The sequence below is a fragment of the Pygoscelis adeliae genome, unplaced genomic scaffold, assembly GCF_000699105.1.
Source record: "Pygoscelis adeliae isolate BGI_AS28 unplaced genomic scaffold, ASM69910v1 Scaffold21, whole genome shotgun sequence".
Taxonomy (NCBI): domain Eukaryota; kingdom Metazoa; phylum Chordata; class Aves; order Sphenisciformes; family Spheniscidae; genus Pygoscelis; species Pygoscelis adeliae.
In genome coordinates, this window is record NW_008824243.1 from 5,740,002 (window position 1) to 5,754,939 (window position 14,938).

The 14,938-nt window shown below is 38.3% G+C and overlaps 2 protein-coding genes across 2 annotated transcripts in view; one reads left to right on the forward strand and one right to left on the reverse strand.

Moving 5' to 3' along the window:
* Positions 1 to 5,432, reverse strand: part of NIPAL1 (NIPA-like domain containing 1) — a 14,038-nt gene extending 8,606 nt beyond the window's left edge. Inside the window, exon 1 of the mRNA XM_009335220.1 lies at positions 5,318 to 5,432. Within this exon, the coding sequence (XP_009333495.1) occupies positions 5,318 to 5,432 (115 nt within the window). The remainder of the gene's footprint in view (positions 1 to 5,317) is intronic.
* A 4,738-nt stretch (positions 5,433 to 10,170) lies between these two features.
* On the forward strand, positions 10,171 to 14,793 carry CNGA1 (cyclic nucleotide gated channel alpha 1). Its single transcript, XM_009335221.1, has 7 exons — positions 10,171 to 10,280; positions 10,581 to 10,643; positions 11,021 to 11,053; positions 11,154 to 11,255; positions 12,175 to 12,282; positions 12,431 to 12,537; positions 13,376 to 14,793. Exons 1-7 carry the CDS (start codon positions 10,171 to 10,173, stop codon positions 14,791 to 14,793), a joined length of 1,941 nt encoding a protein of 646 aa, XP_009333496.1.
* Positions 14,794 to 14,938: the final 145 nt, after the last annotated feature.

The following is a 14,938-nucleotide window of genomic DNA, read 5'->3' on the forward strand; positions in this document are numbered from 1 at the left end:
CCGCTCGCCCGCCCCGCGGCCCCCGGCCTGGCAGCTGGAGGTGGAGGTGGCATCCCCGCCGCGCCCGTGGGCGCGTCCTGACGGGGAACGGGCACGGAGGACTCCAGGAGTGACCCCGAACGCGTTTTATTTTGTATGAATCGTTACGAAGTCCCAGTTCTCACCCGGGGACTTACGCGACCCCACCTGAACGCTGAGTCCAAAGGAAAGAGCTCTCTCCTGGTGTAGCTGGGCAGTATTTGGGTCTACTGGAAATTTCGATAGATTTAAGTTTCCTCCCCTTCACACCTGGGAGAAGAGACGTTTTAATGTGCATCCATGTAAGCGTGTGATGGGCTGCCTGTGCTAGCCTTGATGGCTGTCTCTGCGGGCAGGCGGGGGGAATCCCCCCGGCCAGACTATCCCAGCTTCGCAGAAGAAGGGCAGCGTCTGGTGATACCCTGAGATGACTCCCTGTGGTTGAACAGGGTCTAGGGTGTCATAAGAAACAATTATCTTAATTACTCAATCAATAGTTTCAAGGTGGAAGTCTAAGCCCTTGTTTTTAACATGGTTAAGTGAAATACATTTACAAAATGTATGGCTTAATAAGCCATTACGTGCTGACCTAGAGTTTCCCAGCAAACTTCCTGGGACAGTCTGAGGACCTTTAGCATGCACAAGAGCTCCCCAAACTGGAGCCAAACTGAGCTATGAATATAACACACCTCTACAGAGCACCACAGGGACATGCTGGTTTGAGTCTAGCAGAGTTGTAACCATGCTTTGCAGCACAGCACCTAAATTAATCATCTTTGGTTTTGCAAAGTTTATTAGCTCTGGTGCAGACGGGTGAAATATGGTGATGGTGTCAGCAAAACAACTCGGTTTTCCCAGCCTTAGGCATCCTTGACTTTGCAGTCCTGGGGTTAAACTGAGAGATCAGTTTCAATGTCTTAGTCTCATTTTTTATTTCTGTATTTATTTTTTAATATAAACAGTGCTCTGTATGTTAGGAGAAAAGGAGCATTGCATTTGTTTTTGTGCATTTAATTGCCTATCCACTTTATCTTTACAACGTCTACATTATAAGAACTTCTATGGAAGGTGGCCTGAGCCAAGAACAGGCTGTCTTATAAGAAGAGTTTAACTTCTCTGCTTTAACTTTTCTGAAACACAGATTACTGCTACAGAAGAGCAATAATTTTAAATAGTATTTAAAACAGATAAATTAAAATCTTAAAGAATCTGAAAATCTGGGAGCAAACTTCAATCTTCTTGTACAACATAAGCATGCCCATAGGATAATACCACGTATATGGACAGATACATGTCTGCAGTCTGTTCCCAACTCCTGTTTTTGTTATGTGCCCCCTCAGATCTGTCAACTCTGCGTGTTCACACCTCTGTTTCTGTCAAAATGTGTCAATTTTTCCAGCTTCCTTCAATTTGACTGAAGCACATGAAGTGTCAATCTTGCAAGCAACTCAGCTGGAAGATCTGCAGAGAAGAAGGGAGGTGGTAACATCTGCAAGAGCCTGCTGAAGCAGCGGAGAGGGTGAGCTGCCAAAGACCGCTGCTTCCCCTGGCACAGCTCTCACTGACCTGCTGGTCAAGGCTTCACTGCCGCGCGGTACCCAAAACAACACCACCAAGAAACAATGTGGTTAACACTTCTGCAGATCTGCCTCTCTGCAGGCCAACTCCTATAGCAGACCATGGACATCAAAGTGTTTTCAATTAATGAATAAAATATTTAATCTGAGATACACTTATTTGCTTCTTGGTTGAAGATCTTTATCTAGCTTATGCTTCATGTTTTTAAATCTGCAAAAAACTGTGAAAACACTATCAAACTCTTTTTTTCTGAAAAAAAAAAAAAAATGAAGTCACAAAAAACTTATAGCTAACAATCCAGGTCAATGGACAGACGTAAAGAATGTGCAATCCATAATATAATTACAGAAGGGAGTGGCTATACTTCATGTGTGTATACTTCATTGATGATCTATAGTACTTTGCATACTCAACTACTTTCAAAGAACTTTGAGACAATGCCAGGAAGAAAGAAACTACATAAAAGTAATTTATCAACATTGATATATTTTTCTTTATTTTGTATGACATGCAAAGCTCAAATGGGAAAGCAAATAAAGCCTTGATATACAATCTTACCATCTGACATAAAGAGGAAAAAGATGCTAGTTGACCATTCAAACCAGCACCTCTGACTGATCTAGAGCAATGCCCGGATCACCAGCTAATGCAAATCAGCACAGCTCTGCTTATTTCAGTGGAGCTATGCCACCTATGCTTAAGCACAGGTCAGCCCTTTTTTGTATGAAGCAACAATATGCATGTGCCAACAGTCAAAGCAATTTTGTGGCAGTTCGCATTTCTTCAGAAGAGAAATAAGGATGTTATGAAACCCTGCTATACCTTTCTCGGTTATTGTACTAATTTTTTCCATTAGAGGTATAGAAAATGCAAAAGAGAAGTTATGTTAAAATTCTGTTATTTATGCAATGAATGAAAGATTTGATGAAACTGATTGTTAAGCAAGTACTGACTTTAATTTTTGGTTTTCAATAAAAATGGAAGCACTGAATATCAGACAACTTTATACTTTTATATATATAAATAAAATAGTCATTGGAAACCTCATTTTTGTGCCTTAATAAAACTCATCTTGCCTCTGTGTTGGCCATGAATGACTTAATTAAACAAAATTTGTGTGACTTCTTGGCTTCGTCATAAATTCTTTAATGTTGATTTTTTTTCTCATACATATATACATAGAGTTCCTTATATGTGTTATTATGTAGTATTTAATTATATTATCGTAAATACTGAAGATGATGATAACAGGTTTCACCACAGTGAGAAAAATCGTTGACTGTGCAGCTAGTCCAGGTGCAGACGTGAAGCAAGATTTTTTTTTTTTTTTAGGAAAGCTGCCTACGGCATTTTGGAGTGCTGTCATCGTTGCTCAGCTTCTCTGTTGTGCATTACTGTTTTCTGCCTGCAGTCGCTGCTACCCGACAGGGTCCAAACAATACGGTCAATACGGCAGCTGCAGAAAGGCTCATTACCTGTCCTGGCACGCAGCCACGCAAAAATTACCCAGCTAGATTTGAGAGTGGAGCTCTGACCATGGGAACTTCACCTGCCCCAAATGCTGGTGATTTAGTGTGGACTTGCAGGAGCAACATGTAAAGGAATTAACTTCAACTGAGACAAAAAATGGTGCCTCTAGATTGCAGTTCAATATGATTAGATTGCTGTACTTGTTGTGAAGAGATTACTCCTATACATGTTGCCTTAAAAATGCCCAGATAGTGCCACCTTAACTACTACTTTACAGTGAATGAAAGACAAGCAAGGCTAGACATATCAAATCTATTTTAACTACAGTGCATTTTCTACCACTCTTATCAGTGATAATATCGTATATTGATGATTTTCTTTGAAATAGAATTAATCTCAATGGAATCACCTTTGTCTGAGTAAATATTTTAGCATCATTATTCTGTGCAACCAGCCTAGATTTCCCATGTTATTTTAGCTTGGAATAAAACTCTGCTAAACAGAAATCCTAACTGACTCTTCAGAGCTACTGGCACTCCTGCAGGGTCACCACATCTATTCTTTATCCCACAGATATTATTGAATGAAGTTCTGGTTTTGTTTTTTTTCAGAGGGTTTTCTGGTGAGCCTGCCCCTCTGTTCCTTGCAGGTTCCGGGTTGGGAGGAGAAAAGGCATCTCAAGCCACCTCAACCTGGGTGGCACAAGGAGAGCCTAATGACATGTTCTGCTCAGGACATACAAATAACTCTGCTGGGCACGGCCAGCCACAGCGCTCATCATGCCTGAGGATATTTCAGAAGTGCTAATCCCACCTCAGAGCAGTCATGCAAAAACTAGGGTCTGGACCTGGAAGACGCTGGTAAAAGGCTTTGACAGAGTCTTTTAGCATGCTGTGTGGTGTTATACTGTGTGCCTGTCAGCGCTCACGTCCACAGGAGGCTTGCAGCCTGTCCAGTGCTTTCCAATTCCAGCCTCATCTGCATATGGGAATCTAACACACCAACACACATCTTAAATTGCTTCTACTTCTTCCCTCTCCATCAAGCACCCATTTAACTCTAAAGTAAAAATACAGTACCACCTACTGGTGGAGATACTGTTTGCGCTGATGGTTTTCCAGTCACCAAGCCTCGTTGGGGCCAATTGTGCTTCATGACACTGAATTCCTCGTAACACTGGTCTGCACAGAAGAGTATTAAATAAGCCAGAAGCCCTGGAGCCTTCTCAGCTACAGCACTTCCGACATGACATTCATTGCTGAAATAGCATCAGCATTAGAAAAGATGGAACAGTATTTGCAGAAAATAAGCCTGCCAAAACTGTGGTCCCAATCCAACCACCCATCTGTGTACACAGCTACAACACAGTAAGCTGAAAGGCAATGTTGTACCATTAAACCCTACTTATTTATAAATAAATACATAAGTGTAATGTATCTAGTGTTTTGGTTATGAGTGTCTGAAACTAGAGGCAGCTTTAATAGGATTGAGAAGAATTACAGATGATGACAAAGCAAGATACAAAAATAGATTAAAGTTGGCCTGCTAAAACAATAATCCATTAGTGCGGTCATTCTCACATCAGTCAAGGTTACTTCACTGGAATGTGGAACGACAGGGAAAATATCTGTGAAAAAATATTGATGCTAAACTAATGTAATTGTCAGTGAAGTCAATGACAACTATGTAATTGGCTTTTAAAGGAGGGCAGAATTGAGACCACTGTGTTGAGCTCACCCAGAACTTGTCCTGCAGACCTCTTTGCAGGTAAGTGAGCTCCAGGCCTGTGTCAGACAAGGAACTAGTCTGGCCCAATAGGACTCATCTTTCTCTGTTTGAGAACTTTGAAAAACACCACAGTAAAACAGATAAGAAAAAAATGTTAGAGTTGCATTACAGGACTGCTTATTTTAAAAGAAAATTCACTGTTCTCCACCAAAGTAAAAAGGTGTATCTCCTTTGTAGTTCGTATTGACTTGAGAGACACAACATAGATTTGCCTGGCTTGGTTGGTCATCTAAAACTTTTGGACAAAGGTATGCACCAAATACAGGAGGAGTTCACAATTAGTTTGATGTTTGTGTGACACACAACAAGGCATATGTCCCAGACACTCAGTGCCACCACATATTCACAAAATCACTGCTCAGCATTGAACATTGAGATCTTTCAGACTGCAAATGAGGAAAAAACCCATGAGAATGACAGAGGTAAAACTGATCCTGATTCAATACTAGCTGGATGTAGCTACCTTCCAAGATTCCTTTCATATCTATGATTTTAGGATAGGAATTGTATTTCAGCCCTTCGAAGACAACAGTGAAACATACGCCAGAACTTAGAAGATTATTCACTTCTTTGTCCATTTGTTATGTTGGATACCTTACTGTAGATTTGTGTATCTGGCTTCCACTGGGCATAATGTTATGCATTTCCTTGTTGCCCATTACTGTTTTATTTAAAACATCTTTTATTCTTTACATTTCAAATGTGTATTCTCTTTCCTAGAAAATGGACTGTCTTAAGGGTTGGAAAGTCATAGCAGCAGATGAGTCTAATTTGTTTCTCTGGTTGGGAGGCTGACCTGTGATACTCAGCATCATTTTGGGTTTGTGATTAAATGTACAACGTGCCAATCCACTTATGAATGACCACTCAGTCAGCTGGGCTGCAAGATTTAAGCTGGTTCATATGAATGCTAATGGCATTGCTTTCTCCTGCTCTTGGTTACAGAAACGAGGTCTTAATCCTGGGGTCCCAGGGGCTGGACTGCTTTCCTGGATGCTGCTTGTTGTGAAGTAAAGTTAAAAAGTAACTCAGTAACTTCAGCTATGTCTCAGTTGTGACAAAGATACCATTTCAAATTTGAACATTCACTCCTTTCGCTGCCTAAAAGATTTTCTTCACTGGATTTCATGCTCAGCAATGCCTTTTTTGTTTCCGAAATGGGCCATGTAAAACATGCCAGATTAGAAAATCAATCACTCAAGCTCCCGAGAACTTAATTTTCCTCATTCTCATGGTATCCAGCAGTGAAACGAGAAGGTTGAGGTATGCAAACACCTCAACCTCGTCTCTTTCAAAGTACACTAGGATCCTCTTGGGAGCTTTCTTGATTGTGTGGCCCCTACAGATGAAGCCTCGCACATTTCCAATGGAGGAGGACCACAGCTACTTTACAAACCATTTTGCAAAGTCATAATCCATACCAAACTTGAAGATTAGTTCAGTGTCTTAAAACTTCATCATCATGGCATTTTCCACTAAATATATATTCACAATTTGTGGGCTTTTTTAAGCATCAAAATAGGAATGTAAAAGTTATGTTAGATTAGTTAGGAACTTCCAGTAGTTTAAAATGGTATTTCCTATTATTCAGCAATATGATAAACACATTAAAATAAACAGGAAATTTCCATTTATGGTGTTTTATCTATTCTAGTAAAGACCTGTTATTATAGTAAAAAAGCATCTGCAATATTAAGAAAACAGGCCAGCAGACAATACTGAATATATAGCCATTTACAATAATATTTTTTTTAGTTTCTAGCGTAGACTCCAATATTTGTCCCTTCTTGTGCATGTTGATAGGGCTAGTAAGCTTCTGTTCAGGTGAGGGATAATAGTGACTGCCACTGTCACTTTCATCTCTCTAAATCTCAAAATCCATCACTAGGTCGAGGAAATCCTCCTCTAATATCCATGTCCTTCCCTGGGAATAATTCAAAGAACTGCACATGGGACTGGCTGGTTGAGAAATCGATCAATAAGGGATTTATATATGAAATGTTGATTATATTTAGCTTTTCATGGTGGCTCTGCTTATGTAGTAAGGAAACGTGGCTGATTTAAAGGACTGAAATCGCTATTAGAAGCAGCAGATTACATTGCCAAGGTAAGCATGCACACTGATGAAACTGCTTATTGCAGAACTGCTAAGGACTCTTTGCATGTTAGAAAAGAGAGATTTTGCTCTAACACACTGCAGATTTTAATGTTAATGAAGATTTTTTGCTGCTTTTTGTAAAGAAAAAAAGTAGATCTTTATATGACACCGAATTCTGTTCCAGGATATCCTTACTGGAAGCATTTTCTTTCTGAAAATAATGACTAGAGAAGTGAATCAGATGGGCCAGTAAGAAAGTGAGAAATAGATAAGTAAAAGAGCAGAAGAAATGGAAGCTGATCTTCCATTCACTACAATCCTGTAAAAGGATAATACTGCCTTCATTTTCTTGCAGCAGCATAGTAATTAATATAATTAGGTTTTAGGTCGTAATGTTTGAAAACTCAGCTGTTTATCATAGTAGTCACATTTAAAAATCAAAGATAGTAAAAGCAAACTATTTGTATATTTATCTGTATTACCTTTCAAACTTACTATCTAAATATGATAACGTGAAAAGGAGCATTGGACTATTAAAATAAAAGCAGTGTAACAATTTGTGACAATGTGTCAGTTTAAGAAAAATATGTGTGACCGTAAAATAGGACACATGGTAGTGATACAATTTAGTAAAAACCACCTGAAATATTGCTTGAAAAACCTCTATAATACAATTAAAAAATGCATTAAGGTGAGTTCTGGACCCACAGAGTTTAACGAGATATTTTCTATCATTCCCAGTGTCAGGGTTTTGTCACAGAAATGCTGTAACAAGGTAACTAGAGTCCCCAAATCAGGAGCAATTACTGTGTCTGTTCAGCTTGCACTGGGCACATGCTGCATTAGCATTTCTGTGTCTTAGACATAAGAATTTCAAAACTCCCCACAATGTGCTTTGAGACTAACGGAATTCGAAGATATTCTTGTGCTACATATCCTGACTGATTGGCAAGGGAAACAACCTGGTGCAGTAGTCACCCAAGCCTGACATTCAGATTTAGTATTTTGAGACTACAGGGTAGTAAATACTTCCAATTTCTATGCCCATTTAATGCTTCCAGTGCCTCAGTAAGATGAAATCTCCAGTCCTGTCTCAAATGGCATCTCCTTTTTCCCAGCAAGTCCTACGCACGGCTGCCACAGCTCCTTTGGCAGAACACAAAGCACCCCACAGTGCTTCCACTTACAATAGACACTAACAGAGCCAGAGGAATCTGTTTATTTGCAAAAATGCTCAGAAAATCCTCTTTACCTGAAGAGCAGGGGAATGTAGAGGATACAGATTTTTCCCCAGCCTCCAGGCTATGTACTCTGGATGGATGTGGATTTTTGTACATGTCCTATTTTACCACACTTCTTGTAATTTTTAACCTCTAGTACATCTGCAAATCAGTAAGTCTGGATAGCACAAAGTCAAAGATGTTTTTTTTGCTCTTCAAACTAAAGAAGACTCAAAGAGCAAAGACAAACATGAAAAATGAGTGCCTATGTAGAAATGCTGGTACTGGGACTCTTAATGTGAACTGACTGGTTTAGAGCCCACTCTGCTGGAGGAATGATTTCCCTTAAGATGAATACATTTGCATTTGTCTGGCGCTGAGTGGTTGGAAGTGGTTGGACACAGCTTTATTTTGCACCATTATTTGTGAGCTCTGTGGACACCAGTGTGGCTCTGTGGAGGATATAGGTTAAATCAGGATGGAATTTTGTGTGCCAGCATTAGCAGAGCTTTCAGAGCACCTACAAGCAGATATAAAGCTGCTTAACTCAACCTGGCGTACTTTCAATCTCCACACTTTCAAACACAATTTATCCTTGGAGTAAGTCAGTAGAAACCCTGTTACAGCTTTTAGGCTGCTGGTGAATCTAACCTAAGGTTTACTATGTCTTAGAGACTTAGAATTTTTTTAATGTGACATCTTAGACCTGATCCTTGCTCTTAAGCATTTAAAGACTGACCAGCAATGCTGGACTACATTTAGATTATTCGTGGAAGAACACATCTTAGTCTTCAAACTTCATCTTTCTGCTTTGTAGAATGTGTTATATTGCTGTATTATTTTTTGCACCATGTGTCATTCATGTCTGATGACTGCTAGAAACATGGGTTTCCTCTCCTATTTCCTGTGTAGGAATATTTTTAGTTTCATTGACTAATAAGGAAAGTCAGGTAAGTCTGGCAGCAATGTGGCAACTGTATCATCCTGCTTCTCTTTTGCAGTGTGCTTGACTACAGAATGGAAGTACTTTCTTTAAGACTGATTCATTCTATGGCATTTGACTTCACTTATCAGTGGTACAGTAACTCATTTGTCAGTTTGTGGCTTACAGACATCTCTATACTCTGATTTCACATGCGCAGGGATATTGTTACTGCATCTGTTTCATAATCCTATCTAAATGGCCCTGCCAAGAGCAGATCACACTTGTAGACATAATTGTTGTCTCTCTCAAGCTGAGAGTTGGCAGTCTCATTGATGATGAGACATAACTCACAAAATTGTAAGAATAGTGGCGAAAAGGGAGAGCAGGAGTTACGTACACTACATTTTCAATTTTTTAAATATTGAGATGAACAAAACAGACATGAACAGCCACTAACACTTCCATTTAGGTATTTATGTCCGACTTGCTATATGAGTAAGGAGAGACTACTACAACAGTCTTTAAGTTCCTAGTTACAGAGCCTACTCTTTGCTCTCAACAGAGTATAACTCTCAGATGTCAGACATATTGAAATTTCTTTGTACATCCAACCAATGGATGTGTCCTAGTCTGGTTTTCAGGATGTCGCCTGCACATGAATCTATTTATCCATCCTGATACAATGAACTATGAGCCTTTGGTTCAAAACCAAATGAAACAGCAGTAGACGTTTCAAACACAACTCTAAATATTTTCAAAGTATGTGATTAGGCTCAGGAGAAAGACCTAAATTAATGCTTCCTCTGAGAGAAAGATGTGTTGAACATTCTCTTCAGCAGCCGTTGCCTGGTCATTCAGCACACTGAAGCACCCACAGTGCCTTCTTGTCTGGTGGGAATGTCATGGGAGAGAGGAAACTGGAAATACTATTGTCGGTTTTGGGGGAAGCAAGGATATAAAGGATTCATCTTTAGGGAAAAAAAAAATGCTTGTTACTTCTGCTAGTTGTGAAATAACTTGATTCTTTTTTAAATCAGTCTTCCTCAATTACCCAAGGTAAGACAAACTTGACCATGAAGGTAGGAGTGATTGAGACCCATCACTCCCATACAATTGTTCCCAGCGTGGTAGTACAAGACACCAGTGAGGAGGACCCTGGACCGATGGACAAAGGGGAAAACAAGTATGTCAAAATTACCTGTTTGGGGTTTTTTCTTTGATAATTTGGATTGGATTAACTAAGCAGAGATACTTGCCATCATGTAATTTTCTTCACCCTCTATTAATAAATTAAGTTTTTAATACTGTGATATATTGCTTATTGTAAATATTTAGGAGATTAAAATCTGTGCTCTTTCAATTTCCTTAGATAACTTAGCCCATGATTAAAATGGTGAGAAACAGTCTGTGACAAATTAGATTAAATGGTTTTTTTTTTATTTCAGCAGATATCATATAACTGTGTTGTTTTGCTGTTCCCTAGGCAACAGTATCTACCTGGTGCATTTGCACGCTACAATATTAACAACAATAGTAACAAAGATGAGTAAGTATCTTTGTCATTTCATAAAATGAGAGTACTGCAATATTGGTTGTTTAAGCAGCAATGAAAAAGAATGATATATATCTAATCATTTCTTTATAAACAGTTATGTCATCCAAGTAATCCCAAAAGAGATTGCACATACACTTGAACTTCATGCACATCAATTATGATGATAATTCTCAATACCAAAGTTAATGGTTATCTATTAATTTAAAATAAAAGTAGTTCTATGTGAATACAATAAGCAAAACAGTTTTTGAAGGCCAAACATCTAAGTATAATGTTATCCTTACTGAATTCAGATGATTCTAATAAATAAATGTGGAAGCAATGGCTATGTGCATCCCATGAGCCTATCATATTTTTCTTTTCCTTAGAGGGGAGAAGAAGAAGAAAAAAGAAAAGAAGAGGTAAGACAGAGTAATAATACTATTTCTAAGACATTTAATTTCTTTCCAAATATGTTTTAACTTAGTCTGTAACAACTGAAAATGTAAATCTGTTTCTTAGCAAGTCAGAAAAAAAAAAGGATGGAGAAACACAAAAGAACAAGGAAAAAAAGGAGAAAAACAAAAATAAAGATAAGTCCAAGAAGAAAGAAAATAATGAAGAGTAAGTATTTTTCATTTAGGTCCTGCTACGTTAGTCTAATAAAATTGCTTTTGATGTAAAACCGAATCCATTCATGGATATCCTGTAAACAAGATGCTTATACTCTACTGAATGAGTGTACAGACTGCTGTTGTTCTCCTTAGAGCAGAGTTGTTCTGATTTAACTTCATATGTGGACAACAGAAATATGCATGCATGGAATTGATCTGAAAAAAATAATCAAGGTAAATCTCCTTTGGAGTCTGATTATTCAATATTTTTTGGATAACACCCTGCAGCAAAAGATGTGCCACTGTAAAGCAATCTCTTCTGCACATAAGGGCACCTACAAGCAAGTAAACTCTTCTATGATCTAAAAGTTCTTGCTTTACCTTTTGCTTGGTAAATTCATAATTTTCTGGCCAAGGAAGAGAAACTTAAAATAGTGCGGTAGGAACTTGTGTTGTATGATTTCACATTCTTTGGCTTCTTTATGTAAACTATGCCAATGTTTCATCTTTCTCAGAGCTAGACTTTTCCCAGTGAGAAAGGTATGATTTATCTCACTTATTTAAACATTAGTAGTCACATAATCATTTTATTTTTTGAAAGATGAACAAATCAGTTATCAGACAAGACAGTTACTTGGGTAGGAAACAAATTAATTGAAAAATGTTGAAATTACATGTGCCACTATAAACTGAAGTAGGATTGCCAAGTTGATTTTTCTCAGCAAAATTTAGAGTCTAAAGTTTGCGTCCCAAGTCACACCTAACAAGCAGCTTCATGTTCTCCATGCATTCGAGCAAGGAAGCTTAACTTTAATTAAAGACCATTTATTTTACAATAACAATTTCTGGAATGCTTCATTCCTCAAAAATTGTTATGTGTATTTTAAGTCTCTCATTAAATCTCCTTTATTTTCCTGCCTATCACTTAGGAAGAAGAAAGATATTTTCATTGTTGATCCAGCAGGAAATATGTATTACAACTGGTTGTTTTGCATCACAATGCCTGTCATGTACAACTGGACCATGATTATTGCTAGGTGATGTACTCCTTTAATGACTATATAAAACTTCTGGCAAATCATAATATCCCTAAATAGATTAAAAAAATATTTTATTCATCACTGATTTCATGCAAGTATTTTATTTCCATTTCATGGTAATTTACTTTTGTCTTTTCCTATTCAGAGCCTGTTTTGATGAGCTTCAGCATGACTACCTAGTGGTATGGTTTATTATTGATTACGTTTCTGATGTCATCTATGTTGCTGACATGTTTGTACGGACAAGAACAGGTAAGTATACTCAATGATTAATTATTCATCTTCATATATTTGTGTCAGGTGGTTTAAAATATTCAGAATACTACTACTTTTATTATCTGGGTATCCTTGATGAGGTGCAATAGTGAAAAAGACATCGAGATAGATCTCTGAAAGACTGTGGTCTGTGACCTGTAAAAATAGGAGAAACTCTGATGCATTACTCAAAGAATACATAAAGCTTGGGGTAAGCTAGGCATGAGGTAAGCTAGATACAAGCTGTTCTGCCTGCAGCTGACTCAACAAGACAAAATAAACATGCAATGCGGCCAAGTGAGGAACAGGGGTTCTGAAAAATTAGCACCAACATCTGGATTTTGTATTTAAGGAGACTCAAGTATTTGCTTGATTTTCAACACCATTGAGCAAGCAAGACATCCGATTAACTTCAGCTGCAACTGTTTCTTTTAAAATCTTATCCTACATCCAGACCTATTGAGTAGATTCCCTCAATATGGAACTGAAATTCCCATGTTTAAATTCTTTCCCTCATTAACCACACTTCCTATAGCCTGTGGAGGTTTTTGGGGGTTGGGTTTTTTTTTCAGATGTTCACCATAGTGGAAAAGCGGAGGGAAAGAATCAGAGCTAGAAATGTTTAATTTTCAAAGCTGTATAGTTTAACTCAAGCTGAGCCATATAGCACTAAGTTGAATATTTGGAAATAAGAAATTGCTTATTAAAAAGTAAGAGAAGTTATGTACCATCTGGAACTTGCACCCAAAATATATTTCAAAGTAGATTTGGATTGACATTAAACACAACACAGTTGAAGTCGTAACATTTTTTATTATTTACAATTTGATCTTAGGTTACCTGGAGCAAGGTCTTCTGGTGAAAGAAGAACAAAAGCTTCAAGAGAAATATAAGTCATCTTTTCAATTCAAATTAGATTTTCTGTCAATCATACCAACTGATCTCTTATACTTTGAGTTTGGACTGAATTACCCAGAATTAAGAATAAACAGACTACTCAGAGTAGCTCGGATGTTTGAATTCTTCCAGCGAACAGAAACAAGGACGAACTACCCAAATATCTTCAGGATCTCTAACCTTGTCATGTACATCGTGATTATTATTCACTGGAACGCTTGTGTGTACTACTCGATCTCGAAAGCCATTGGATTTGGGGCTGACACATGGGTCTACCCCAACACCTCTGATCCTGAATTTGCTCGTCTGACTAGGAAGTATGTCTACAGTCTCTACTGGTCAACACTGACCCTGACTACTATTGGTGAAACGCCCCCTCCTGTAAGAGATTCTGAGTATTTCTTCGTGGTTGTTGACTTCTTGGTTGGAGTATTGATTTTTGCTACCATTGTTGGTAATGTGGGCTCTATGATCTCCAACATGAATGCTGCCAGGGCAGAGTTTCAAGCAAGGATTGATGCTATCAAGCAGTATATGCACTTTCGGAATGTGAGTAAAGACATGGAAAAAAGAGTTATAAAGTGGTTTGATTATCTGTGGACAAACAAAAAGGCTGTGGATGAAAAGGAAGTCTTGAAGTATCTGCCAGATAAACTAAGAGCAGAGATTGCAATCAATGTTCACCTGGAAACACTAAAAAAAGTTCGGATTTTTGCAGACTGTGAAGCTGGTCTGCTGGTTGAACTGGTTTTGAAACTCCAGCCGCAAGTATACAGTCCTGGAGATTATATTTGCAGAAAAGGAGATATTGGACGAGAGATGTACATTATCAAAGAAGGCAAGCTGGCAGTAGTCGCTGATGATGGAATCACCCAATTTGTTGTCCTAAGTGATGGCAGCTATTTTGGAGAAATCAGCATTCTTAATATCAAAGGTAGCAAAGCTGGCAACCGAAGAACAGCCAATATTAAAAGTATTGGATACTCAGACTTGTTTTGTCTATCTAAAGATGACCTCATGGAGGCTTTAACAGAGTATCCAGATGCAAAGGCTATGCTGGAAGAAAAAGGCAAGCAAATCCTAATGAAAGATGGGTTGCTGGACCTTGAACTTGCAAATTTAGGAAGTGATCCTAAAGATCTGGAAGAGAAGGTCGCCTACATGGAAGGAGCGATGGACAGATTACAAACAAGGTTTGCCAGGTTGTTGGCTGAGTATGAAGCTGCGCAACAGAAACTGAAAAAAAGACTTACACAAATCGAGAAAATATTGAAGCCAGTTATAGAGCAAGAATTTGCAGACTTAGAAGCAGCAGATCTGTCCACAGATAAACCTGGAGTGTCAAAAGCGGAATAAAACATTGGAGGTTGCCAATAAGACTTAGGGTCAAATCCTGCATGCGGCTCAATACATTCATTTCTAATCTTTGTAGGACCTGACTATTAATTATGAAAAATTATTTACTGAGGTAATGTCACTAATTTCCTACAAGCAGCACATA

Coding starts and splice junctions, on each gene's coding strand:
- CNGA1 (XM_009335221.1), top strand. CDS start 10,171: ATGAAGGTAGGAGTGATTGAGACCCATCACTCCCATACAATTGTTCCC. Junction 11,256..12,174: donor AAGAAAGAAAATAATGAAGA/GTAAGTATTTTT, acceptor CCTATCACTTAG/GAAGAAGAAAGATATTTTCA. Junction 12,283..12,430: donor TGGACCATGATTATTGCTAG/GTGATGTACTCC, acceptor TTTCCTATTCAG/AGCCTGTTTTGATGAGCTTC.